At 35.9% G+C, this 27804-nt stretch overlaps 1 protein-coding gene across 2 annotated transcripts in view; it reads left to right on the top strand.

Moving 5' to 3' along the window:
• KLHL1 (kelch like family member 1) overlaps positions 1 to 27804 on the top strand; it is a 173813-nt gene that overhangs the window by 98369 nt on the left and 47640 nt on the right. For both annotated transcript variants that reach the window (XM_062487770.1, XM_062487769.1), the window contains one exon: positions 13935 to 14147. In XM_062487770.1, the coding sequence (XP_062343754.1) occupies positions 13935 to 14147 (213 nt within the window). The remainder of the gene's footprint in view (positions 1 to 13934; positions 14148 to 27804) is intronic.

Genomic DNA, 27804 nt, shown 5'->3' with positions numbered 1-27804 from the left:
TTGCAGTAGGGTTAAACAAAATACAGTAAAGCCTGAGGACAATGCTATCACAGTCAGGCAAGTAAAGAAATTGCTTTTCCTCAAAATACAAAGGTTAATGAGAATTAATAGTTTCACTTGTGTTTCATTAAAGACTTTCCTAAAGGTAGTATAGTCTAATTCCCTTCTTCTGTATCCTACATTGAACTAGGTTTTTAAGACTTCTAGTTAAAAGTTCAAAGCTGTTTTTCAGACAGTTATATCCTTTTCATTTTCTTAAATTTCCAGTATGTACCCAGACGGTGCTGGTACCTCATCTCTCCACATATTTAATTCATACAGAAGGCCTCTTAGTCAGCATGTAGTAATATTGTAGTTTGCTATGAATAAATTCAAGCTGAGTCAAAGCTGTTTTCTTTTTTTATATCTCAGATGCTTTATGTTGTTTATTGTTGGCTTTGCTGTTGTTTGCAAGAATGGGGGAAGTTGTTTGCTCTTCTTTAATTTCATCTAGGGTGCTTTGTATTTTCTGGAATGCTCCTAAAGGTTAATCGGTGTTCCTGCTTCACATGTGAAACATAGCAGTATGTTTTGAATTTATCTTGGTCTATTTTTAAATGAACAATTTTTCTCTAAGATTTTATTTTTAAAAAGTTATTATGCAAGTTTTCAGATTGCCTAATGGAGAGCAACACGCAGTCTACAAACCAACTGAATGACATGCAGCTAAAGTCAGCATTATCAGTTTTTAACATGTGGACCCTCTACTGAAATTTTTAATACTCTCTTCTGATGAAGTTGCATGCTGCATCTATATGAGTGCATTAGCCAGAGGATTGAAAGAAATTATTTCTCCCCTCTACTCACGATACCATGATGGAATGCATTTTCCAGCTGGTGACATTTCAATTGATGAGCAAATTGAACCAGTTATGAAGCTGAAACAGGAAGCACAGTGTATGTGAAGAGAACCTGAGGGGGCATTCACAAAGAAAAGAAAGCTAAGAGAGATGGTATTTTCAGCTGCCTATCAGGGGTTATGGAAGAGATAAAATCATTCTTTTCTTGAAGGTGCACAATGAGGGGACATTGGGCACCAGTCCTAACTGCAGTTTAAAGTTAAAAAAGTGTCTTCACAGCGAGAGTAGTACTCAGTGTAGCCGCTTTCTCTGAGAGGCTGTGAATCTCTGCTTGGAAGTATTCCAAGCTAGACTCAACAAGGCTGTGAGCATCCTGTTTCATCAGTCAACCTGATGCAATTGAGTCTGAATTTCCTACATTTCATTGTTGTGCAATCAAGGGAAAATGAAATATTCATATAACACTCAGATGTACTTTTTTGTGAAATTATACAATTTTCAATTTTCGGCAGAAATTTCTTGACATCAGAGCTATGATTCAGATCAGATTCAAAAGCCTGTAGTGGAATGTCCTATTTAATTGTATGTTTATGCATGTACATGCACATATACACATGCCTTTGTTTATGTATACATATATTTGTGGTAGTACTGACTGAGTTCCAATTATGAAAAACACAATTTAATTGATAATAGCTATAATTATGGACTTGCTACTCATGCAATTGAAATAAAGATAATTTAAAAGAAATGTGGTAATTCTTGTAAATTATTACTAAATAATAGCCTCTAGACAGCTGACTTTATAAACTAAGGACATTCTGCAGACAAATTTGTGGTCAAAGCAATAAAAACTATATCTGTGGCTCAAAAAGCCAAAACTATAATCCTAGGAGTGAAACTGTAAATTCTATTACATCCTGTAATGAGCTTACTGTAGAGTTAATAATTAGTGTTTCACACAGAAATTATGCTACATATTTAGAAACTAACAACTTGTACATGAAATCTCTTCACATAAGGGATAACTGCCAAAACTGTGGAAATCACTACTGTTATGAAGTATCTCCTTCTACTTGGAATTGGACCTGTGACAAGATAACTTCCAAACACAACCAATTTTCCATCAGTCTTGTGCTTTCTTAAGACTGAATACATTGATTGTTTTGATTCTGAAGACATGAGCCATGTACTGACACACAGAACAAGAACTAAAAGTATTGCTAAACTTCTCTGCTACTCTTTTGAGGATCTGTATTTTAGAGACCAAACTCTTTCTTTAAACCAGTTTTTAATTCAGCTGTAAAACCAATACAGAGTTCATTATGATGTTTGTTAAACAGCTTGGCATAGGTTTAAACAAAATCTGAGCTAGAGCTGTGAGATTCCTAGGGGAGTACATAAACTTTATGTTAATTAGGTTTTGATGACAATTTTAGAAATATATTATCTTAAGAATTAATTCAGAAGTACACCTGATAGTTTAGCTATTTGCAGTGAATCTTAGAAATGTATTGCTATGGCTTCCTCATGGAAGTTATCACAGTGTACATCCACAGAAAGGATTTTGCAATCTGGTTTTTAAACACTGTGTTTTTCTCATTACAAATTTTATACATATCAGAATAGATTAATGAATTCTGTAGAATAAAATCCTGAATTAAAATCCACTTTTTTTTTTTTACATTTTGGTAGCTAAAATGTATTTGAATAACATATGTTCTAAACATATGTTCTTAATTCTTAACATTCTTAATCTGTTACATGCATCAGGACCTGCTGAGATGTATTGCAACTGACATATTTAGTGAATGCTTGCTAAAAACATCTTTCTTTTAAGTGAAATCCAGAAGATATTTTGGAAATGCATTGCACAATTCAGTACCTCTTACAGAGGTACTGAAAAAAAATTAAAGACTTTTGTCTAGCACCTGCTGGAGAAAGTGTACATATATGAAAATACAGATACTTTGATTCATTTTCATTCAGAACATTGCCGTACAATTTAGCAGAAGTGGAGAACAGTATCTACTGCTGTCTGTTTTTGCATTTAACTAAAATTGAGAAGAGACAAGAACTCCCAGAGTTTATTAACACTTCCAAGTTTTTAGTAAAATTCAAAGTTAGCTGAAAATTGTTTATTTTAAATAAGGTTGAATTTGTTATGTAGCATCTTTCTTAGTAAGAAGAAAATAGTTTACTGGAGAGGCTTTAAGAAACACCTAAGACACAAATCACATTGAAAGAGAGAATAGGATATTATTTCCCTCAAGTCAAGAATGGAGATTTCATCAAATCTGTTTGAGCCGCAGGTTTAAAAGTAAAACAACGACAACAACAACAAAAGGAGTATTTACCTTTTATGGGCATGTGCTTAAACTGTGTAGTTGGCTTCAAGAGATTCTATGAAGGCAAAACCTAAATAGATTCAAACTGCTCTTAAATAAATTGAAGAGAATGTACCAAAGACCTAAGCATCTCATACAGGAAATCACTTAAATCACAAATTTTCAAAATCTGTGATACATGAAGATAGAATATTCACCATTTAAACTCCTTCTAATAATTTTCAAAATTGCATGTGGTCACTGGTCATAAATACACCTCTTGTTCTAAGCCCATGGAGCCCTTTTTATGTCCCATGAACATTTAAACACTGTTTATCACCTAGATACCTAAGTTCTGTGCAAGAATTTATCAGCTATAAATCTGAATTTATAGCTGACTTTATCAGCTATCAATAAGTTTATCTGAATAAATACAATTTTAAATATAATTGGTAGCTTCTAAAGCATAAGAGAATCAGAAGATCTACTACTAAAAATTGAACAAATTCTCATGTTATTCCAAATTCTTCATTTTAAAGAATGTTTCTGCTTCTATTCTGCTATGTTAGGTAGCATAATTGAAGTGTAAATATCATGTAATATTTTCTGTTTATTTCCAGGGGGGAAAAAAAATGTTTATTTGTGTTGGGTACTGCACTTGGGTCACAACAATCTCATTCAGCACTACCATCTTGAGGAAGAGTGACTGGAAAGCTCCTCAGCAGAAAAGAACCTGTGCCTTCTGGTCAACAGCCAGCTGAACATGAGCCAGTGTGTGCCCAGGTGGCCAAGAAGGCCAGTGCCATGCTGGCCTGTATCAGCAATAGTGTGGCCAGCAGGGCCAAGGCAGGGATTGCCCCACTGGACACTGGTGATGCTCCACTTCAAATACCATGTTCACTTTTGGGCCCCTCACTACAAGAAGGAAAATGAGCACCTAAAGCATGGCCAGAGAAGGAGCTGGTAAAGGGTCTGGAGCACAAGTCTTATGAGCAGTGTCTGAGAGAAGTGGGTTTCCTGGAAAAAGGGAGGCTCAGGGATACCTTATCACACTGTACAGTGTACCTGAAAGGAGGTTGCTGTGAGGAAGGGATTCATCTCTTTCCACAGTACCAAGTGACAGGACAAGAGGCAATGGCCTCAAGTTGCACCCGGGGAGGTTTAGGTCAAGTATTAGGAAAACATTATTCAGTGAAAGAGTGCTCAAGCATTGAAATAAGCTAGCCAGGTAAGTGGTGGAATCATCATCCCTGGAAGTGTTCAGAAGGTGCATAGAAATGGCTCTTGGGGATTTTGTTTAGTGGTGAACACAATGGTGCTGGGTTAATGGTGGAATTCAATAATTTTAGAGAACTTTTCCAACCTTAGTGATTCTGTATTTATATGAACTTGAACACAGGTTAATGAAAAATCATCTAAACTTATCAACAGCAGGCCAAAGCTATAAAGTTCTATTTGCCTCCTTCCCTTTCCAAATAAAGAACTTACACTAAGAAATTAAAGTGTATTACAGTTAGTTGACAGCATGAGATTATTTGATGTTAATTTACAGTCTTGGAAAGAGTGAAACATAATGTCTATTCCTTCCAAATCTGTAATTTTCAAAGCAGCAATAAAACAAGAATAACTGTCAGTATAATCAATATTATGTGCAGGATGACAAATGTTTTACAATTTCATTTAAGTCTGAAGTTTGTCTTTTGGGATTACACAGTAGATGAATATATTTTCAGCATTCACTTAATAGTTTTTTAAAGTGTTTTATCAAACAACCTAATGTGACAAGTTCTCAGCAGTGTTATATCTTGACAATCACTTAAAACCTAAATAAAGTGCTTGTTTATGTTCTATACCATTATTTTGTTGGAGTCAGTGTGGAAATTCCATTGTTAATGGTCAGACATCTTTACATCTTTGTGTGAATCATTCTATTTTGTGAAATATTGTGAAGTACAAATATTTCAGTCATCTAGAAGAGGGCCTATATGGATTGAATTTGCACCATGATACTGATTATTGAGCATTAATCTGTGCTTGAATGTTGTAAGTGATGTCAGAAAGTGATGATCACATGGGTTTCTTCAAACTTGCTTATAGTGCAGAAGTCTTTGGAAATCCCCTTTCAGTTGAGAGGTGGTTCCTTCTCAGAACCATGTTTTTGTTTGGATGTTTTTCTAATTTGAAATATATTATCTTTTTACCACACTAAAATTCTCAGGAATGCTTCCGTTTATGCTGGATGCTAGTTAAAAGGTGAATCAGAGTTCAACAATGGAAAAGGGAGTATATCAGAGAATGACTCGGGCACATAACTCAGGCCTTTCCTGAACTTCGACTTTTCCCTATGATGGGCTTTTTGTTTTCTAGATTGGTCTTGGCCGGTATATAATTTTTCAATACAGTGATTTACTATATTACTTTATTATTAGAAATGCTAACATTCATATGTCTCTGATACAATAGTTTAAATATTTGGTTTCAGTTAAAATGACTACTGTATGATAAATACTAACATAAACTACCATTTGTAAATGTTCCACTCCTCAAACAAACAAAAAAAAACCTTTAACTGAAGCATTCTCCAGAAACAGCATGCATGACATGGCACAAAACACATAAGCTTTAGAGATGCATAGTGAAGAATGAAGAAACAGTATTGTTGCAATTCTTATGGTGTGGAGAGTCATAGGTAAATGCATTTTTCCTCTATGATCTTGCAATTATCCATGAATGCATTTTGATTTTAATGGCTACCTGTTTTTAATTCAAGTTTGAAGAACAGAAATACAAAAAAAAAATCACTCTGGTGCTCTGACTGATGTTCCAATTACCTTTTGAAATACTATCTTAACTATAGTATTTATTAAAGTAGAGGCTTTTATTATAGACATGATCTTGCGTATGCTTTCAGCCCTTGCTGTGTGCTGTATTCCACCACATTTCAAGGCTAAGTAGGGTCAGAATAAGTCAGTGAATGATTATGAGATTACAAGCATATTTTTAGATGTTACCACAAAGAAGAGTGTTAATGATTAAATATCTTGTTTTCACTCCTGAACATTACAACAGTTACAGAACTGTGAATGAATTGTAAAGGCAAGACCATAACAAGTCAGTCCCTTTGAGTTATTAAAGACCCAGAGATTGTTTTGAGGCTTTTAAGTTTTGGTGCTACTGGGCTCATTAATCAGATTGAAACATTCATAATAAGGACCAGTACATATGAGTAGAAGACAGACAAGTTCAAATGGGGCATTAGACATACATTTCAATGTTCAGAATGATTGCTTATGAAAGCTAGCGTGAAAGCAGCAAATTACACATCTCTGCATGTATTTGAGTTGGTGCCTTTATAGGAAGCAATCTTCAGTGAATCAGATGTTATTAGGCTCAACAGAAGGGTAACTGGGTTGAAACAAAAACTGAAAGGAATTACAAGGCAGTTTCCTGCTTTGAGAAACTGTTTAACACAAAGCTGAAAGGAATTGCTGATATTCTAGAGTGCTGTGCAGTCTTTCAAAAGGACCTGGACAGGTTTGAGAGAGGAACTGTCTGAAATTCATCAAGGACAAAACAAGGTCCTGCACCTAGAGAGTAACAACTCTGTGCACCAGTACAGGATTGGGACTGACCTGCTGGAAAAGAAGCTCTCAGGCCATGAAAAGGGGGTTGATGGACAACAAGCTATTGATGAGATGGCAGTGAGCTCTTTTGGCCAATAAGGCCAACAGAATCCTGGAATACATTAGGAAAAGCACTGCCAGCAGGTCAAGGGAAGTGATGCTTCCCCTCTACTTATTCATGGTGGAGCCACACCTGGAGTGCTGTTTCCAGTTCTGGGCTTCTCATTACAGGAGAGATTTGGAGCTCCAGGAGCAAGTCCAGTGGAGGTCTCTGAAGATGATGGACATCTCTACTGTGAGGAAAGGCTGAAGCAGTTGGGCCTGTTCAGCTTTGGGGACTAGATAGCTGAGACAGGACCTCATCAATGAATAAAAATATGATAAGGGAGAGTGTCAAGGTGATGGTGTCAAACAATAGGACAAGAGGCAATGGACAGAAACTGGTCAGCAAAAAGTTCCCCAAATATGAGGAAGAACTTCCTTACTGTGCAGGTAACCACACTTTGGAGCACGTTGTCCAGAGAGCTTGTGGAGTCTCCCTCACTGGAAATATTTAAGAACCCTATGGACTCAATCCCATGCGATGTGTTCTAGGATGACCCTGCTTGAGCAGAGAGGTTGACCAGGTGACCTTTCCAACCTTGCTTTTTGTAAACTGCATCCTATGTTATTGCATTGGTTCTAACAGACATGTTGCCATTCTATCCACTGGAAAACTCTTCCAGAGCTTAATGCTTTAACAGCAAGGCATACGTCTTCTTCTGATTTCCAGTTTTCTTTTAATCAGATTTGATTTATGTGAGTTTCCTGATAGACTTGCTACCCTTTATTTTCCTTGTTTTCCTCTTCTGTGCCTGTAATCAGCATAAACAAGACAGAGACTCTATTAGGACATAAATATGCTCACCTTACATAAATCAGCATTATCATAAATCAGCATGTTATCAGCATTATTCTCATACTGAGTCCAAAAAGCAGAACTGCGGCAGGTATTAAGAAGAAAATGAGCTCCATCACAGCCAAAAGCAGTACAGTAGGAAAGAAGGAAAAGTTGTGCTAGGAGGGTAAGAAACTGAGATTGTCATGGTGGCTACTTTCCTGAAGTGTTATAATTTAAACCCAGAAAATTGTGAGAAGGCTTGCATTCCTGCTGTGGAAACAGCACAATTTAAACAGCTGAGGCAACTCATATTTTCCATACTTGGGAAATGCTAGGGGTAAGTCTTAGACAAGTAACAGCAAAACAAATCACCAGAGTCAGTACCAGTATGTAACCACTCTATACAATACTGCACCATTGTGACAATTTGCACTGTGATTCTGTATTTTTGTTACTTGCATCCTTTTAAATCTAAAGTGCCTCTGGATGATTCACAGCACTGATCTCTACCGCTATGTACTTGAAATTGTGCTGTGAACCTTTCCAGTGACAAATAAATCAATCTGGGCCAGTTCAAGTAAGAGAACAGAACCATAGGATATGCCAAGTTGAAAAGGAGTCTCAGGGATCATCTAGTACAACTACACAGGACAGTCCCCAAGAGTCAGACCATGTACTTAAGAGCTTCTTGGGCTCCATCATGTTTAGTGTTTTGATCACTACCCTGAGGAGCCAGTTCCAGTGCCCAAACATCCTCTGTGTGAAAAACCTTTTTCCTACTATCCAACCTAAAGCTCCCCTGATGTAATTTCTGTCTATTCCTTTGGGTGCTGTCACTAGTCACCACAGAGAAGAAATCAATGCCAGCCCCACCTCTTCCAGACCTCATGAGGAAGTTGTAACTGCAATGAGGTCTCCCCTCAGTCTCCTCCTGGCTGAACAAACCAAGTGACCTCAGACACTCACATACAGTCTTTCCCTCAATCACAATCTTTATTACCCTCCTATGGATGCTCTCTAACAGCTTAATGTCTTATACTGCGTCACCCCAAACCACCCCCAGCACTGGAGGTGAGGCTGCCCCAGCTCAGAGTAGATCAGGACAATCCCCTTCCTTACCTGGCTGTGATGCTGTGCCTGATGCCCCCAGGACAGGGTTGTCCCTCCTGGCTGCCAGGTCACTCCTGACTTGTGTTCAACTTGCCACTGACAAGGACCCCCAGGTCCCTTTCCATGGCACTGCTCTCCAGCTTCTAATTCCCCTGTCTGTCTGTACATCCACAGTTAAACCATTCCAGGTGCAGGATCCAGCACTTTGAGCTTCACGCAACTAGTGACTACCCAGTCCTCTGATTTGCCAAGGTCTCTCTTCAGGGCCTCCCTGCCCTTGAGGAAGTCTACAGCTCCTCCCAGTTTTCTATAATCTTTGAACCTGCTTAGTGTCCCTTCCAGTCCTGTGTCCAAGTCATTTATGAAGAAGTGGAAGAGCACAAGGCCAAAAATGGAGTCATGTGGAGCCCCACTAGAAACAGGTCATCAGTCTGATGTCAAAGATGACATCTTTTCAAGTCAGCTCCCTTAGGACCTGTTCCATAAAATCCTCATCCAGGCCTTTTAGGAACCTTCTCACCTGGGTTATATCATTGTGCAATGGGAGTTCACAATGGACTGAAAAGTTCATTCTCCGTAGGGAAGAAATTACACAGTATTGTAAAGGGTGTGTAGTCTTATATGATACACAGATGATATAGAAAATGGGGCATAAAAACAAGAGGTGTTAATTCAATGTAACATAGCAGCAATAATTCCAGACTGAAATAGTTTGGGAATTGACCAAAATCTAAATTTTCTTTCATGTCTTATCACTTCAGAAAGTATACTACCAATATGATTTAATATGAAAATCTGATACACTATTTATTCATTTATTTCAATGCTCTTATAGCAACTTAAATTGTAATCTAAAAGTAGCATGAGTTTAAAATATTATGACATTAGTGATGTACTAAGTGAAAGTCTAGTATATGGGTATCTATTTTTGTCATTAGTTTATGTGGTTTTATTTTTTTTTAATTGTTAATGTCAAAGCATGCAAATCACAAAAAAATTAAAAAATTTTAAATAAGACCAAAAACATCCAAAACCAAAAAAACCTACTAAGCATTTTACTTCCTTGGTAACTCTGATGTAGCAAGTTCTGAAGAGCATTCTCAGAATATGGCATTCTTTGTCAATATAGGAAATGATTTAATATTTTTCTGGTTCTTCATTATAACTGATAAATGGTGATTAGTAAAATCAATGAAATAAACATCAATGGAAACTAGGTTTTGCAAGATGATTTTATTCTGTGTGGAATAATGATCATTACAAGTTAAGATTAAAAAACCCCTAATTTGATTGTGGTGATGACATCATTATAAAGATATATGGTATTAAATTCCATTTGGTAATAATTTAATTTTACTAGAGCCTTTATGTTTCTATGATGTACAATCTCATGGATACTTGGGCAATTACTTATCTGCCTTTAAATAGAGATTTATTTTGTTTACATGGCTCTACTGTTCTGATACTTCATGCTTATTTAATGCTAACCTTGTGTACGGCTACAAAGTTTTAGAAGTGAAACAGCTATAGCTGTTGTAGCATTGAAATGCTATAACCCCACAGCAGTGGTTACTGCATGGTCATTTTGAGAGAGTGGAAGAGCAATCAAGTGACACATCTTGGTCCAAGCAGGTTCAGAGACTTTCAGACTTTCCACTGTAAGTTACATTGTCTGAATGAAAAGCAAAAATCTACTACTGCACTTAATTAAAACACTGAAAGGCTGCATGAATGCTGCACGCAGAACCTGCCCAGTGCATCTTATGAGACTTATGAGATAGTGAAGACTGATCTATATAGCCTCTTAAAGTATTAGAGTCAAAAATTACAGATCCTGGAGACTCATAGTACTCTGTCACATAATCTTCAGCATGCTTAGAGGTTCAGCACCCTTGTTGTCATAATAAAGGTTTATCTGCCTATGAGGACCTAGTCATTCCTGAAAGCACTTCACTGGAACAGGATGAGAGAAAATGGCCTCCACTTGTGCCAAGGGAAAATGCAATTGGATATTAGGAAAAATATCTTCACTGAAAGGGTGATCATAGTGTCTAATCACCATCCCTGAAAGTATTCAAAAAACATCTAGATATGGTACTTGGGACATGGTTTGGTGCTGAAGATGCCAGTGTTAGGTTAATGGTTGAACTGGATGATCTTAAGTCTTTTCTAGCCATAATGATTCTGTGAATCCATAACCATGTACCTCAAATCCTATCCTGCACCTTAATCTCAGGAGAATTTAAAATTTATTTAATGTATCCTGAAAAGATCTCACAGACATCTGTTGTATACTGTTCCCTTAAGTGCAAAAGTGAAGACTAGTCACATAAAAAACAAACAAACAAACAAACCCAGTGGATATTTTTCCACAATTAGTAAATGAGAAATTATTTCTCTTGCAGTAAAACAGCTAGCCATTGAAATATGCTTTACTGCTCCAAATGAAATTAATCTCAAGGAATTAAAATGTTATCTTGGAAGATTTAGCATTCATTTGTTAAAGTTCAAGAAAGGCTAATGAGTTGAAGAAGAGAGTTTTTACCTCTGAAGATCAAAAATCTGGATTTTGCATATTAATTAGAATTATATATATGACATTTATATTATATATATGGGTATATATGGTATGTTTATAATATATATGCCATATTATATATAAATATATAACATAATATAGCTTTGTTAATTTCTACTGTGCTCATGCCGAAGTAAATTTATTTTATGAAATTTATGTAAGCCCAGTTGTTTAGAAAAAGAGATTTGAGCTTATGTGTTTTGTCTGAAAACTTTATTTGATTCTACAATCAATACAGAGGCTGTAATAAGTTCTCTTTAAGCATGTTTGCAGCCAAAAAAATTAAAGATGACCAAAAACATTAATCAAATCTAAAATTGTTGTTCTGAAGTTAAAGCTCCTGCTTGGAATGTTATATTAAAAAAATTAAATTCTATGTGTTCCACCATCACAATGCCTCTCTATTAAGTCTTTACATTAATATGCTACTGCAAAGTTCAATGTGGGTTCCTATTAAGAGGTAGAGTTATATTTTCTTTTCATAATGGGATTTAATGTCAGTTGAACCAGGCTTAATTAAACTTTGTCTTATAAATCATTTTATTGAGCAGCGCAATGAAATTTTATGACTTTATAATTAAAATGAATTAAGCTAGCTTATGGTTAAGTGCCTACCTACAAACTAGTTCCCTCACATTTCCAAGCTATTCTAAAATGTTCTATGCACACAATTTAAACTTTATCAGGAGGTAATAGTTTATAAACTCATTCCAAAAAAATCTATATTTTTAGGGACCTACTGACATTTAATGTAGTAATTTTAAAAAGAATCGAGTCATGTTTTGATCCAATTCTCAATTATGTTAAAGTAGCTTAACAGCATGGTTAATATTGTCCATGACCACATATAAATCTTTGATTTTCTGTTTTGTCAACATCTTATACATGTAGAATTAAAAGTCCAGATACAAATAAACAATTATAGGCAGCATTGATTGGATTTTGATAGGCTAAAAACTGAATTTAGTGGGTATCACAGTGGGATTACCCACTTCCCTCAGTTTTGATGTTCTTACATTTAAGTCCTCGATCGATGTTTTGTCATTCTTTCCCAACTTCTCATCTTAAAAATTCTATCCAGTAAAAAACCAAAAACAGCACAAGAAAATTTGTTATTATTTTTAATCTATTATTTTTATTATTTTTGCATCTATTAGATGTTGCAACTTACTATTCTCAATATTGCTTTTCATATTTTCAGTTTATATAATGATTTAGTTCTTTTTTCTTGTGTTTCCAGTCTTCAATTACTTCACTTTCTTCTTATAATTTTCTATGGATCGAGAATATGAAAACACATTTACAACTTTCCACCGAGATAAAGCACCCTAAAAGGAACGTTTGAAGAAAAATATCTGTAGAATTTTGATTCTACTGGGTCCTGTTGATGTAGATTAGGTAGTTCAGAGAGTGCTTCAGTCCTTAGGATTCAGACAACTAAATAAATTTTTTTTCTTTTGTTTAGATGTTTTATGTATTTTGGGGGTGGGGGGGAGGAGGGGGGTATGTTTTAGGGATGTTTAAATTATTCCTATTTTTATTTGTCCTGGTTCTGTCCAGGATAAGGTTAATTATTTTGCAGTAGTGAGGAGTGGGACATAGTCTGTAAAACCTTATGTCATTGCCAGGACTGGGAGGGAAAGGTCCCTTGTAAGGGGAAGGGGTTCTTTCTGGTCAAGTAAATGTGACAGAGGGATCCATCTGGTATTGTCTGTTGGGGATGGCGGTGGGGGTTTGGGGGATGTGGTTCTGTGTGAATCGTTTCCTTTCTTGTACCCTCTGTCATTAGTATTGTTGTTACTCTTTCTGTCCTTACCTCATTGCTGTTTCCAGCAAATTGTTCCTATCTCAACCAGTGACCTTTATCTTCTGTACCTCCAATTTTCCTCTCCAGCCCACCGCAGTGTGGAAGGGTGAAGGGTAAAGCAGGGGAGCAAGAGAGTGTCAGTGGTTTGGAAAGTTGCAGTGAGGAGCACCATTTCTAAATCACAACAGCATAATAGTTCTCAATACTGCAAGATCATAATTGCTGCAAACTATTTGCATGATAACTGGATATTAAAAATCTGTTCTGAACAATGTAAAAAATTAGTCCTTAATTCATGGTGTTGATCTTCCCTTCAGCCTTGTCATATGTGTAGACAGAAATCTAGATATCCATAATATAACTCTATATGACTGACAAGTTATTTAAGAAATAGTGAAAGAAAGACAGTGAAAATATCCAGAAAAATGTAGTATGTGCATGTAAAGACTTACAATGTATTTAATGTGCTCAGTTACAACTGAGTTTATTATAATTTCAAACAGTAGCCTTTACTAATTCTGACAATTTTTAATGATATTGCCATATAATCCTTCTTATTGTTTTTGATATATTTTTACATATGAATTGCAACTATAGCCGTTGAACTCTATTCATTTCTGTTTTGTTTTTGTCATGAGCTGCAAGGATATGGCAGAGCATACCCGTATCTGGGTATGGCAGACATTGACTAATCCTATGGTTACTAGTTTTAACAGTTATTTTTATTTTCTTGCAGTATTTCTGAATCTGAAATACTTTTTTATTCTCAGGAGAATATAATGGAAGTTATAAGAAATCAAGAATTTTTACTCCTACCTGCCGAAGAACTCCATAAACTTCTTGCCAGTGATGATGTGAATGTTCCTGATGAAGAGACCATTTTCCATGCCTTGATGATGTGGGTGAAATATGATATGCAGAGGCGATGCAACGACCTAAGTATGCTGCTTGCTTATATCAGATTACCCCTCCTTCCACCTCAGGTATTTTTAAAATTAAGCAATCATCATCATCATCATCATAACAAGAAGAACATCATCATTATTGTGTCCTTGTCAAAACTCTCATCAGTTTATAATCTGCAACTTCTGAATACTCTGTTTAAAAGCAAACTTGTTCAGAATCAGAAAAAATGAGTGGTAACCTTTCACCCAGGTGAGGATTGGGCCAATACATTCACAAGAAGGGCAGAGCTGTGAAACTGAAGAGGAGCAACTGCAGATTTCATAATACACTAAGAAAAAAGAGGCAGAATAATAAATATTCTCAGAAAGAACAACAAAACCTAAACAGAAAAAACAAACCAACAACAAAAAACCCCAAACACATGGGGTTTATGACAGATACCAGCCTGAGGATGAGTCAACAGTATGAATTAAGAAAACTCTGTATTGTTCTACAGCACAAAAAATTATGTCTCCAGGCAATATGAAGTTATTATTCCTATAATATCTGGTGCTGCTAAGGCTGCACCTACACTATTGTTTCCAATTTTGTATTCCAGGGTCTGAAAGGCATAGTAATAAATTGGAGAAGGTCCAGGTGTGGGCTACCAGGGTGATATGTCTAGGAAAGGAGAAGCAGAAGAAGTGAGGTTGTTCAGTCTAGGGAAAAGAAGGCTAAGCAATGACCTAGTAGCAACTTAAGAACTGAAGGTAAGATCATGGAATCACATTCTTGAACACACCACAAAATGTAAGAAGGGACAAACACTCTAACTTATAGAATGGACAGTTCAGATTGGACGTTGGCTTGGGGAGGAATCACTTGGAATGCAGTGTACAAATGCAGCAGTTTTTTCAAGGGTTAAGTGACCTTCTTCATTGAAGGTTGTCCTAAATTAGCTAGACCAGATCACTAAATCCAGTGTTGGCAGAAGCCCTGATTTGAGTGAGTTGATCTAGTTAACCACTGGTTGTCATTTGTATCTCCGCTCCTATGAATGCTTCTATGAATCTGTGATTCAGGCTTCAGATCCCTTTTTTTTTTTAATTTTATTTAATTTTTTTATTATTATTTTTCTTTCTTTGTTTGGGTCTTTTTTTCTTTTTTTTTTTTTTTCCAGAGAACTAAGTAGCAATTCTTTTCCATAATTCCATACAATCAATCGTTCTCCTTTCAGTTAATGTACTGGCCCTGGCTGGAGTGGAGTTAACTTTCTTCATGGCAGCTGATAATGTTTTGTGCTTTGCACTTACTGATAAAACAGAAGGTGAGAGTAACCCACCCTGTTAATGGATTCCTTGGGGCAGATCAAAGTGAAAAACTGAATGACTGGTGTTTTTAAGCATACTCATGTAGGCTTTATTGCAGAACAATATGGTTGCACAGAAAAACAGGTATATAGCTATTTATAATTTAAGAGCATAAAAATATCACTTAAGATGTATAAGAAAGGCAAGAAGGGATAAGAGTAGAAAAGACCTAACTATGCAAGGCCTCAAGGCCTCAAGATGAGGCTTGTTTTGGGTTTTTGATGTCTGTTGAAGTGATGGTCACCATCTTGGTCGAAGTGAACATTTCAGACTGGATCACCAGGTTATGGAGTAAATCCCAGTGAAATCCCCAGCACACAAAACCTATTTGGTTTATGTTCACTCAGGTAGGAAAGTCTAGGTACCTCCCTTGGAGTGGGGAATTTGAATTGGATGATGTAGTATGGATCATGGGAGACTTCAGGAGTCTTTGACACCTTCTAAGGTACAGCTGCCTATTGCATCAATGAATTTGAGTTCCTTAATTCCCATTATGGTCCATCAGCAGAGATTGATACCTTCACCTACATGTGCCCGTTGACTCTGGTCCTCTGGGCACCACTGTAAAGAGCCTGGATCTCTAAGTTATACAACTTCTCTGTTGGTATTTATGAACATTAGTAAGATTTTTCAGTCTCTTCTTTTCTGGGATGATCTCTACCCAGCTCTCTCAGTCTTCCCTCATAGGAGAAATGCTCTAGTCCCTTTATCATCCTTGTGAGCCTTCATTGTATTCTCTACAGTATGTTCTTGTCTCTCATGTTGTACTGAGGAGTCTAGAATTAAGCACAGCTCTCCTGGTTTCACTTCACCTGTGCTGAGACTAGAGGAAGAATCACTCTCCTTGACTTACTGATGGTACTTTGTCTAATGCAGCTTCAGATATCACCTGCCTTCTTTGAGGCAAGGGCACAGTGCTGGCTCCTGTTCTGCCAAGATGCTTTCCAACTGGGTGGCCCACAGCATGTATTAGTGCATGAATGTACATTACACATGCACATATGCATGGACATACAAATACACATATGAATTTATTTAATTATTTTATGGTAGACTGTAGGAACCCTTTTCTTAGAAGTGAAAACCTATAGTTGTGGAAAGATATATTAATTAAAATACGGTTAGAACAATTGAAGGTGTTCTCACCTAGTTCCCTGATGACATGTAATATAGTGATTGCCATTTCCACGTCTCAAGGAGCAAGCACTAATTATATATAGACAAAAGTCAAACCTTGTCCGCAGCTGGAGCTGAAACATTAACTTCTGGCCATGAAGGCAAATGGAGAAGAGATTATGTCACTGAATTCTCCTTATCTTTCTTTCCACCTTTCCCAAAACACAATAGTTTATTCTGCATTTGAATCTCCTATTCCCTGACTCAAGCTGTATTGTGAAACATTCTATACAATCCAGCAGCATAGTTGAGCCTTTGCCTGTTTTGATTACTAATGATGTAATCATGTTTACAGATTAAAAGCTGGTTTCTGATATTTGTCGGAACACAGTGTAATGTATCTGCTAATGCTGATGCTACAGCATGAGCCAAGAATGTGTGCAGCTTCTGTTAGATGAAACATTATTTTTATGGTGTTTTTTAGAAGTGTGAGAAGTTACTAATGATACCTGGGTTTCTGAAGGAACTTTCAAGCAAGAGAAGTTAACACAATACTGAGTAGCTAGAATAGTATGGCAGTAAAGATGAGGATGCTTAGTGTTTTTAAGCAAAGATGTGCATGATGAAAAGAGCACAAATATTTTCTTATATGAATGCTTAATTTAAAGCCAACTTATATTAAACCAGTGTGCTGGGTTTATAAAGGCTGTTATTTGCATCTGCTTATAACACTAGATCACTGGTTTAACTAGGAAAGTTAAAAAAATAGCGTAAAGCAGAGATATTCTCTTTTCCTCTGTAACACTTTTAATAATATTACTTTCAGGTGCTTGCAAATTACATCAGTAGGGTAATGCACGTACTCTTTGAGTATTAAATACACTTTATATGGCTTAGATCCAGTGAATTTGTTATAGGCATCTAAATTAGATTTCTTGCCCAGAAGCAGAAACAATGCAGTCCCTATAAAATGAAGTACTTAAATACTGTGTAAGCCACTGGAAGGAAAGTAAACAGATCCATATGTGTTCTCTTATTTATGCAGAGATGCTGTACGTAAACTGTAAGAACCGCTGAGCCTCCAAATCCCTTTAGAATTCGCACATTACATCTGATTGTTCATGAGCTTAAAAATGTATATGAATTTACATGTAATAATTCAGTAGAGACACTTTAAATCTTAGCGTAGATAACTGACGTGATTGTGTAAACTTGTAAATTCCTTCCACAATTCAGCTGGCATTTGGCAAAGAAGTATTTCTTTGTACTACTAAAAAACCCCAATTAACCAGGCAGTCGTCAGACAGTTTCATTAAGTTCTGACCTTTTCAGCATTTATTGAGCTAGAGGAAACAACTGAAGGTTCCTTTGCTTAGCAAAAATGGAGGGTATCATTCTATGTCAGTCAATCTTTAAATTTGTCTTGAAGAGCATTGTAATTGATAATATGAAATGAGAAGCTTTCTCAATTCTCTCTCTCCAGTGTCACTAAACAAGTGCAGCTGATAAAAACTCACACCTGAGTAGAGTTCTAGGCTTTTAAGATTGGTTCCTACCTACTGTTCTGGGGTGAATCCTAAGCATGTATGTAAATTCTGTCAGCCTCTGCAACATTTTGTGAATTTTTTCAATTATTTCTAAATAATTGCATACCAGGAGATTATAACTTGAATCTGAAAAAACTGAAGGTATGATTCAGTTTTTTACTTACCTATGTGTGCAGGCTTCTCTACATCAGCTAGATTCCTGACCCCTCACTACAGGCAATGAAGATCTGGAACACTGTCTAACACATAGGAACAAGCCTGTGTGCTGATTTGAGGAGTTCCATGAATTATCATGCTGCCTGGCTCTAAGCAATTTTTCTAGAAAGTTATAAATCCAGTACTATATTTCCTGGCTCTGTGTGGATCCTTAGACACCCTGTGGCATCTCAAACCCAGCACTCTTTGCGGGGTTAAGAACTGGCTGAATGGCCAGGCCCAGAGAGTGGTGGTGAATGGTGCTGCATCCAGCTGGGGATCAGTCACCAGTGGTGTCCCTCAGGGGTCTGTGCTGGGGCCTGTTCTGTTCAATATTTTCATTGATGATAAGGATGAGGGTATTGAGTCCTTCATTAGTAAATTTGCAACCACACTAAGCTGGGAGCATGTGTCGATCTGTTGGAAGGTAGGAGGGCTCTGCAGAGAGACCTGGACCAGTTGGATGGGCAGAGTCCAGTGGGGTGAAGTCCAAGTGCTGAGTCCTGCATTTTGGCCACAATAACCCCCTGCAGCATTACAGGCTGGGGACAGTGTGGCTGGACAGTGCCCAGACAGAAGGGACCTGGGGGCACTGCTCCACAGCTGGCTGAACATGAGCCAGCAGTGTGCCCTGGTGGCCAAGAAGGCCAATGGCATCCTGGCCTGGATCAGGAATAGTGTGGCCAGCAGGAGCAGGGAGGTCATTCTTCCCCTGTGCTTGGCGTTGGTCAGGGCACACCTTGAGTGCTGTGTGCTGTTCTTGGGCCCCTCAGTTTGGGAAGGACCTTGAGATGCTTGAGTGTGTCTAGAGGAGGGAACAAGGCTGGTGAGAGGCTTGGGACACAAACCCTGTGAGAAATGGCTGAGGGAGCTGGGGTTGTTTAGCCTGGAGAAAAGGAGACTCAGGGGTGACTTTATCACTCTCTATAACTTCCTGAAAAGTGTTTGTAGTCAGGTGGGGTTGATCTCTCTCACCAGGCAGCAGCTGGCAGAACGAGAGGACACAGTCTCAAGCTGCGCCAGGGGAGATACAGGTCGGATATTAGGAAAAAGTTTTTCATGGAGAGAGTAATAAAGTATTGGAATGGTCTGCCTGGGGAGGTGGTGGAGTCACCATCCCTGGATGTGTTTAAAAAAAGACTGCATGTGGCACTTGGTGCCATGGTCTAGTTGAGATGTTAGGGCATGGGTTAGACTTGATGATCTTGAAGGTCTCTTCCAACCTAGTCATTCTGTGAATTCTGTGAAAGTGTGTTAAATGCTTGGCTTTGCAAAAGTGCCTTAAGCATTACTCAATTTAAATGCCAGCCTCTATCAGAATAATATAAACTTGGGAATGTGAAGAAATTTGACAATATTTTAAAATAAGTATTTATGTTAATTTCAAGTAAACAAAGACAAATTAATTACCTTAACAATTAATAACTTCCTAGTCCCCCCCAAAAAATGAATTTCTGGCAAGATTATTGGATGCTCTCCATATTTCTCTCTTGATTTAACAATGTAATAAATATTTGGGCTTGAAATATCAGTTGCCTGTACAATGACAGTTAATTGATTATAGCCCGTAGAAACAAGACAAGCTGTTCTTTTTTTTAAACTCTTATATAGCTCATACAGTAAAGCTAACTTTAAAACTTTTTTACAGCAGCTTCTCTGGTGGTGGATGTAGCTTCTCAGCTGATAGTTTACCTGAACAATGATATGCTAATTCAATGCAGTGTGCAAGATACAGTCCAGAGGAATTTTTTTTGCCTTTTAGGTAGTTCAAAAATTGGCCAAAAATCCTGTCAACATGGCTGTTTTTTTTTTTTTAAATAGTGAAAATGATAACTGTTCAACACAGTTATGTATGTTGTTCATTTCCAAATAAATTTTATTATCAATAGAATTTAGTAAATACCAGTAAATATCAGTAAAATTTCAGCAAATGCTTTGATGCTGTCAAAAGGTGCTGCTCAAGTAAATGAGTGTGACAACATAATTCTGTAATACTATTTTTTAATGCAACACACAGGCAACTTATCTGACTTTTTCTTTTCTCATGATATACTGAACATATGGTTTGTTACTAAATATTTTGGGGTAAATTTATTTAATAGAAGACTGGATTTCCACTAATTAAATCACTTCTTCACATGGTCAAAACATACAAACCTTGCCCCACTTAAATTTATGTGGTGTTGAGAAATATTTGGAACAATAGCTCTAAAATTCTAAAAATACTATCCTTCTGTTACTTATTCTCTGCTTTTTATATGAAACACTTAGGAGAATGTATGTTTCATACATGTCCCCAGTAGAATGTATAGACTGTGTCCACGTGAAAACACATATTAATGGATAAATTAGATTATATTAACTATCAAATCAATTAGAAGCTCGGGTCATATAAATAAGAGAATATCTTTCCTTGACCTTTGAAAAAGCACCATACTTCAATGAGTTACATTCATAATACACTTATAATCACGTAAAATTATTTCTTCAGTTTTGAGAATATTTTACCTGTTGTTTATATTTTTACAAGGTCATATGATTTGTAGTCATTTTTTGGGCAGGTTTATATCTTTTTCTCTCTTACTGACCGTCAGATTGACAATACTGTTGTGGGTTGCCCCTGGCTGGATGTGACTCTACCCTCTCCTCCACAACTGGACAGAGGAGAAAATATATTATGAAAGGCTCATGAATTGAGACAAGTTTTGCTGCTAGTTCTCAATGTTCCATAAATCATGCCTCCAGAGTGTTGTAATGCACATTTATGGTTTTGTATTGCACTGAGGATGGTTTTCCCACTGATGTGGAAAATCCGACACCAGAGGTCATGCAAGCATAACTTACTGAATGTAGTTAGGACAAAGATCAGTCGGTGCTTTCTGCGAGTGTTAACAACAGGTAGTTTTAAAAGCAAAACCCATTATTGCTGATTGATGCATGGCGATGTCATTGAAATCTGTCACTCTTAAGAAGGAAGGAAAAAGGGAGGGGTAAGAAATGGATTGGACTTACCCTCCGTAATGTTACTTCCCTATTACATCCCTATATTTTTGTAGTGTAGTGCTGTTTTCTGCATTCTTCCTTGTTCCTTGGATTTATTTAGCATAATAAACAAGCACAAAATAAAACACATTTTCTTTTCTAGTTTTGGTTGAGTCATCAACATTTCATTTAATTTAATGTCTTAAAAGAATTCTTCATATTCAATATTTGTAACATTTAAACATGAAATATACTATCTGGAAAAAGTGCTTAAATACAGTACCCTTTCTGTGATGTTTTCTTATCCATCTTTTTTGCCTGCTTCTAAGACTGAAGGTCGTATTTGAATCAGGAGAACGTTATTTATGGGGAAAAAAATTATTCCTTTATGCTCCATTTCCTTGTACTTTTTCTCACATAAGAGTTTTATAAAAATTGCATCAATTTTTGTAGACTACAGCTAACTGCAGTTAAGAGGTAACTACAGTAAAAAAAAGTCAGTAATTTTCAAATATGGGCTGTTAGTTGTTATTGACTATATTCCATTTGTTAGCATCTGTCATGCTTCTGCCTAATCTCCTATTTATCACTTTCAGAAGAAAAAAATTAAAGTATTTTACTCAGAAGAGCTTCAAATAAAGACATCTGTCTTCAAACAAAAGGAGACCAGCCAACATTTTGTCAAAGGCCAACTTTTTTGTTGCTTCTAGTTTGGGGGTATTTTTAATATTTTCTCTTTTTTAAAATGCAGTTGGGGTTTTAAGTTTTGTTTCACTTTCTTTTGAATGCAATTTGAAATTTTCTTATTTCTTATGTAGTATTTTAAAACTATGGAAAAATATATATATATCTCAGAATTATGAACTTAATTTTTTTCCATAATGAGTAGAGAAGAAAATGTACAAGGTACTCTGCAAGACATTGACTGTGCCTAACTTTATCTGCAAACTTAATATTTACTTTAAGAAGCAATTTATCTTGAAATAAATATATTTTTCTTCATTTTCTGGAGAATGAGACTACCATGATGAGGTAAAATGCAAATCTGTGTATCAGTAGAATTGTGTAGCAAGCTTGCATCTTACATTTTGCCCTCCTTATTTCAGCCTCTCTATAAAATACATAGATTGATAAAAAAAAATTACATCTGGTTGGTAAGACAATTGGTCAAATTAATACCAGTTTCAAAGATAGACCTGGTTGTACAAGGAGTTCAATAAAAATCAGTATGTGTGCCAATAAAGCCTGGGCATATTTACAAATTAAGTTAAAATTTTAACAATGTCATAAAAGATAACATGGGTTAATTTATGGAAAATAATACTGAAGATTATAATAAATGGGCTTGTTAACTCATAAGCTTTGGAAAGGAGTTAAAGTTGTGAAAGTGATTTCAATGCTACAGTTTATTTACTTGCTATAGATGCTACCAATGAATGTTCCAATTCCATTACTTAGTTTGTTTGAGAGGAATGGGGGGAAAGATTTATTTCTGTATCAAATATGCAGCCTCAGGGAATGTGTGTATACATGGTTGATTGTCTCTCTAATAAATTCTTTAGGGTAATCTAATGATAAATTAAGGAAAACAAAGTTCAACTATGCTATATTCATTTTTTTTTTGGGTTGGATTTTGTACCCTGATGAGGGGGAGGAATAAGGAGGGCTTAGTTATAAATGAAGGGTAGAAAACCAGTTTAAAATTTCTTCTGAATATGAAATAATCTTAAGGTATTGGGGAAAAGGAATTACAAATCAATTAAATGCTGAACACATTTCCTCTGCCAGTGACTGTGGTCATCAAATTGCAAGCTTAGTAGATGTCAGAATTCAGATTTCAGACAGAAAACAAAGTAAGATTTTTTTTGCCAAAATTTCATTTTAAGACTAATCATTATTACTACTATGTGACTGATCTATTTGCAATATGTTATCACTTGCATGCATAGAGAGATCACAGACTTTCAGTCAGGCTAATGAAAGTCTGTGGTGTGTAAGCGGTAAATCCTAATGTAGATTATTTATAGTAGAAATAATTAGCTGTATGTTTCAAGGAAGAACCGGTCTAGAGTTTCTTAAAGATCCTTCAGTCTGCTGCATCTTATTGCTGAGGAGAAAATAATCTTGGTTTAAGAATACAGAAATCTGAGGGATTTAATATAGTCTTTCTTCCTGAGTTGGTTGAGCAGCTGGCTTGACTAACACAGCTTGAATAATTTAGACTGTAAACAACACAATATTGAATTTCATATACTGAATATTTGTCTTAGTACAGAAAAATGCCTGGAAATCCCTGAGCTAAAAAAAAACTTTACTGAAGTCATTAATTAAACAAGAATAAGAAAAAAAGTTTAAAACAGATCCAGAATGTTCAACAGGCTGAAAAAAGATGGTAGAAAACAAAATGAGACATGCTAAATTTGAGGTATTATTAACTGAAGATAATTTTCATTATTTTTTCTAAGACAAAATATTGAAATGATTGTTTTAAAAGCTAGCAAAACTTCAGATAATAAATTAGAAATAAGCTTTTTCAAAAAAATAAGCTTTTAAATTTCTTTTTTTTTAAATTCAACATAAGTCTCCTGATTACAAGTCAAGTAAGTAGAGCAGATGATTATATTAGATTTAGCTCAATACATTCAATTCCTAGCAAAACGAAAAGGTCTTTTAGTAATATTGCAAAGGTTCATATAGATAAAATGGGATTTAGAAAATAAGTTGAAACTTCAGCTACCTACAGGATCAGATTGAGACCTTGTGTTTTCTGTGTTTAGAAGGGCCAAAAAAGTGAACAACTCTTACAATTTTTTCGTTGTTTAAAGCCTAAAGGGGAGAATGAGGGAATCTTTAAGTGTTTCCATTTTCTTTATATAAAATCTACTTGCAAATCAGGATCTGTAAAATAAATGACACTAGTAATAATTCCTCAGAGTGCAAAAATTGGCAGAAAATAATTTTCTGACTGCTGTGCACTTTTTCAAGATATAGTAATTTAAAAGAAAGAGAAACAAATATATTTGCAGTAAATTCACAATTATACAATTCTTGATTTGGTACCTCCTGTTATGAAAAACTAAGGGCTTTCTTGTGTACAAAAGTGTCCCAATTTTTAAATTAATCCATAATGTCTGATGTCTTTTTATGATGACTATTCAAAATTTTAATCTGAACTTTAAAACGTTTATAATTTTTTTTCTCTGAGTATAATTCTTAAACATTGTAATAATTCATGCCTAATAAATAGTCCCAAATATTTTCTCACATAAATAGTGCAAATATGCTGCTCTTTTCATTCCTGTTCTCTTAAGATTTTTTCATGAATACTTAATTTAATATGTATAAAAATAAGATTTGCTTTATATTTTTTACGTATTTGAAAGTATTACTGATAATTGAAATATCTTGCTGATTTACTTTACTTTTTTTACTTTATTTTTCTGAATAATTAATAATATTACTACTGGACATTTCCAGTAAGTATTACATTTCCAATGTAAGCATGTAAATTAATACCTTGCATTTTAAAGAAAGCCGTAATGATCTCTTGCTAAAATCTGTTCTTTTCAAGAATAAATGTTAAGTAGAATATTTACTTAATATTGTAATAGCAAAAATTAAACCAAACCATACTTTAATTCTAGTCCCCAGTACCTGTCATTAATTTCATCGATTGTCTTTCATTTTTCCTTGAGCAAAGGAAGAAAGTTAATTTATAACTAATCCAGACTATTGGACATATTTGATTCTGATACGATTTCATCGACTCTTCTAAGTATGTAAGCATCTTCACATAAAAAGTATGTAGTTTGGATGCAATATGCAGTTTGCATCCATATGCAATATGGATGTTTAAGATTGCAAAAACTGGTGTTGTGGTTTGACCCCAGCCAGCAGCTCAGCCTCACACAGCTGTTTGCTCACCTCCACCTGTGGTGGGATGGGGAAGAAAGTCAGAAGAGTAGAAGTGAGTAAACTCATGGTTTGAGGTAAAGACAGCTTAATACGGGAAGCAAAAGCCTGTGCGTGATCAGTGTAAGGAATTTTACACCAAGCAGTTGTTCAGCCACCTCCAGGAAAGTAGGCCTCCATTACATGCAGCAAGGATTTGGAAAGACAAACACCATCACTCCCAGAGTCCCATCATTCTTCCTTCTTCCCCTACATTTTTTATGCTGAGCATGAAACACCGTATGATCTGGAATATCCCTATGGTCAGTTGGAGTCAGCTGTCTGAGTTGTGTTGCCTCCCAATTTCTTGTGCTTGGTGTGGGGTGAGAGGTAGAAATCCTCATCCTGAGTAAGACCTGCTCAGCATTAGCAGAAACATCCCTGTGTTATCAACACTGTTTTCAGCACAAATCCAAAACGCAGCCCCATACCAGCTATGAAGAAATACAGCTGTCTCCCAGACAAGACCAGCAAACTGGTAAGAAAATGTGCTGTAAATTTTCAACTGAAATAGCAGAAACTAGGAAATCTGTTCAGTGTCTCACAATGAAACAAGAAAAAAATGAAAAAAATCAAATTACATAGGTCACTATTATACCTGTCCCATAAGTTCAGCAGTTTTAATGAAGAAGTCTGAATACATTAAACAATAGACTTTATACCAAGAGAAGTGCTATCCAACAGAAGTACCTCAGAGTTAATTCCTTTTATAAAAATAGTAGTAGCACTTCTTGGGGCACCTTCTTTTCTTTCATATTTGCAGTGAAACATAAATAACTTGACTGATATTTCTTAAAATGGGTATATTTATATAAAGTTTCAATCAGAATAGCAATTGATTAAGTTGAAACTTGCAGTTGCGATAGTATTACAGGCATTTCCTTCAACTGTCTTATGGTCAGAAAATACAATGTGTCAAACAATTTATTCCTTTCCCCACATTAATCAATAGAAATACTTGTATTTTGGCAACATTTTGATGTAGGAATCATGACCCCTACCAGCTAAAGATAAAAGATAAAAATTCTTCAAATTGGAGCTTTGTCCGTAAAAATACAGCATTTCCTAACTGGAGCAGTTTGAGCATGGTAAGACTTTGAAAGTATGCTGAGAACTACTTTTGTAGAAAGCTGCAAAGCAGTATTTTTATTCTTTCCAGAAACTCATATAAACCCTTTATTTGCTTTTCATTTGAATCTGTACAAAGAACAATCATGACCTCACATTTCAGAAGTCTATTCTTTCCTGGAAGCAGAATTACTGTGATCATCAATAACCAGCCATAACAAATCTGTACATGGAAGAAGACTCATAAAAGGACAATGATGGCTAATCAAACTTCTTTCTTGAAAAAAAATTCAAAATGCAAACTTTAGGTCGTTAATTCTTCAGATTTTTGTTTCATATGGTAATGTGATTCTCTGACTCAAGGTTGTCAAGTGACTTGGGATATATTTTAGATCAAGGAAGAGACTTGTGGACTTTTTAAAATTAAATGTGCCATGAAAATCCACATTTAATTTATTCATAATGCATTTAAAGGACTTTAAACTTTTTGTTCTTCTATTATACTTATTAATACTATTAAGATAATTCTAATCCTCTGCTCTGTATGACATTGGCATGTATGTTTCTAAGGGCACAGAACTCTTAAGGGCTTTTCAGAGGGAGAATGCATCTAGATACTGGGATAATTTTAGAGAACTGGAAGTTGCTTCCTGCCTGTGAAAAAACTAATGTGTTTGGGGATGAAATTTAATCCTAATCAGTGATGTACAGAATAATTCTATGTTGTTAAAGACTATTCAAGATTCTAAATTGTAATAAGCACTCATCATGGGCAAATACAGACCACATAATGGATAATTTGGAATTATGCCATCCCTCTTTTGTAAACATGTATCTCTTGGGTTACAGATTAAAACTTTTACATGTGCTTAGTATTTAATTTTGGTATGCTGGGAGTACTTTCTCACTTTGTTCACTTTTATGGCTCTGATATCTGTCCTGGAGGAAATACTCACGTTTTTAATTTTTAGTGGTAAGAATCCAATGGTGCTTCATCATCTTCCCTTTTGGGCAATTACTGTGTCTAAAGCACATATAAAGGTGGAATCTGAGGTTAGTTTATCCTGACTAAGTGAATATTGTCACATGTTGCACTTTTCACAAGATAGAAAACTGTCTAAATAACAAGGGGGGGGGTGTTCTGTGCCTCTTCAGAAGTGTAAGGTCACTGTGAAATCTTTGGTAAGGCAGCTCCTTCCTTCTTCCATTGCCTTGTATTCTCTTCCAAGAGTGGAGTAACATGAAGAAGTGGTCTTTTTCTTTCCAGGTAGGTAGAATCCTCTTTTTCCCTGGTAGTGGCTGAACTTCATCCTAGATGACACAGGGTATAAAGGGACTGGTACCTTCTCTCAGATGATAGTTTATGTAGAATATGTGCAACTTTGCTTAATGTCATTGAAATCAAGTATTCAGATCCCCACAATCATAACAGCAAATCACTGGGATAACAGAGAGGCTAGAAGGGATCTGTCAGGAAGCAACAAATGCAGAGCTGTTCATCAAGGAAAGAAGGAGGAAGCTGAGAG

Source organism: Cinclus cinclus, chromosome 2, assembly GCF_963662255.1.
Source record: "Cinclus cinclus chromosome 2, bCinCin1.1, whole genome shotgun sequence".
Taxonomy (NCBI): domain Eukaryota; kingdom Metazoa; phylum Chordata; class Aves; order Passeriformes; family Cinclidae; genus Cinclus; species Cinclus cinclus.
Note: the sequence above shows the minus strand (reverse complement) of the source record. Positions and strands in the feature narration are given on the sequence as shown.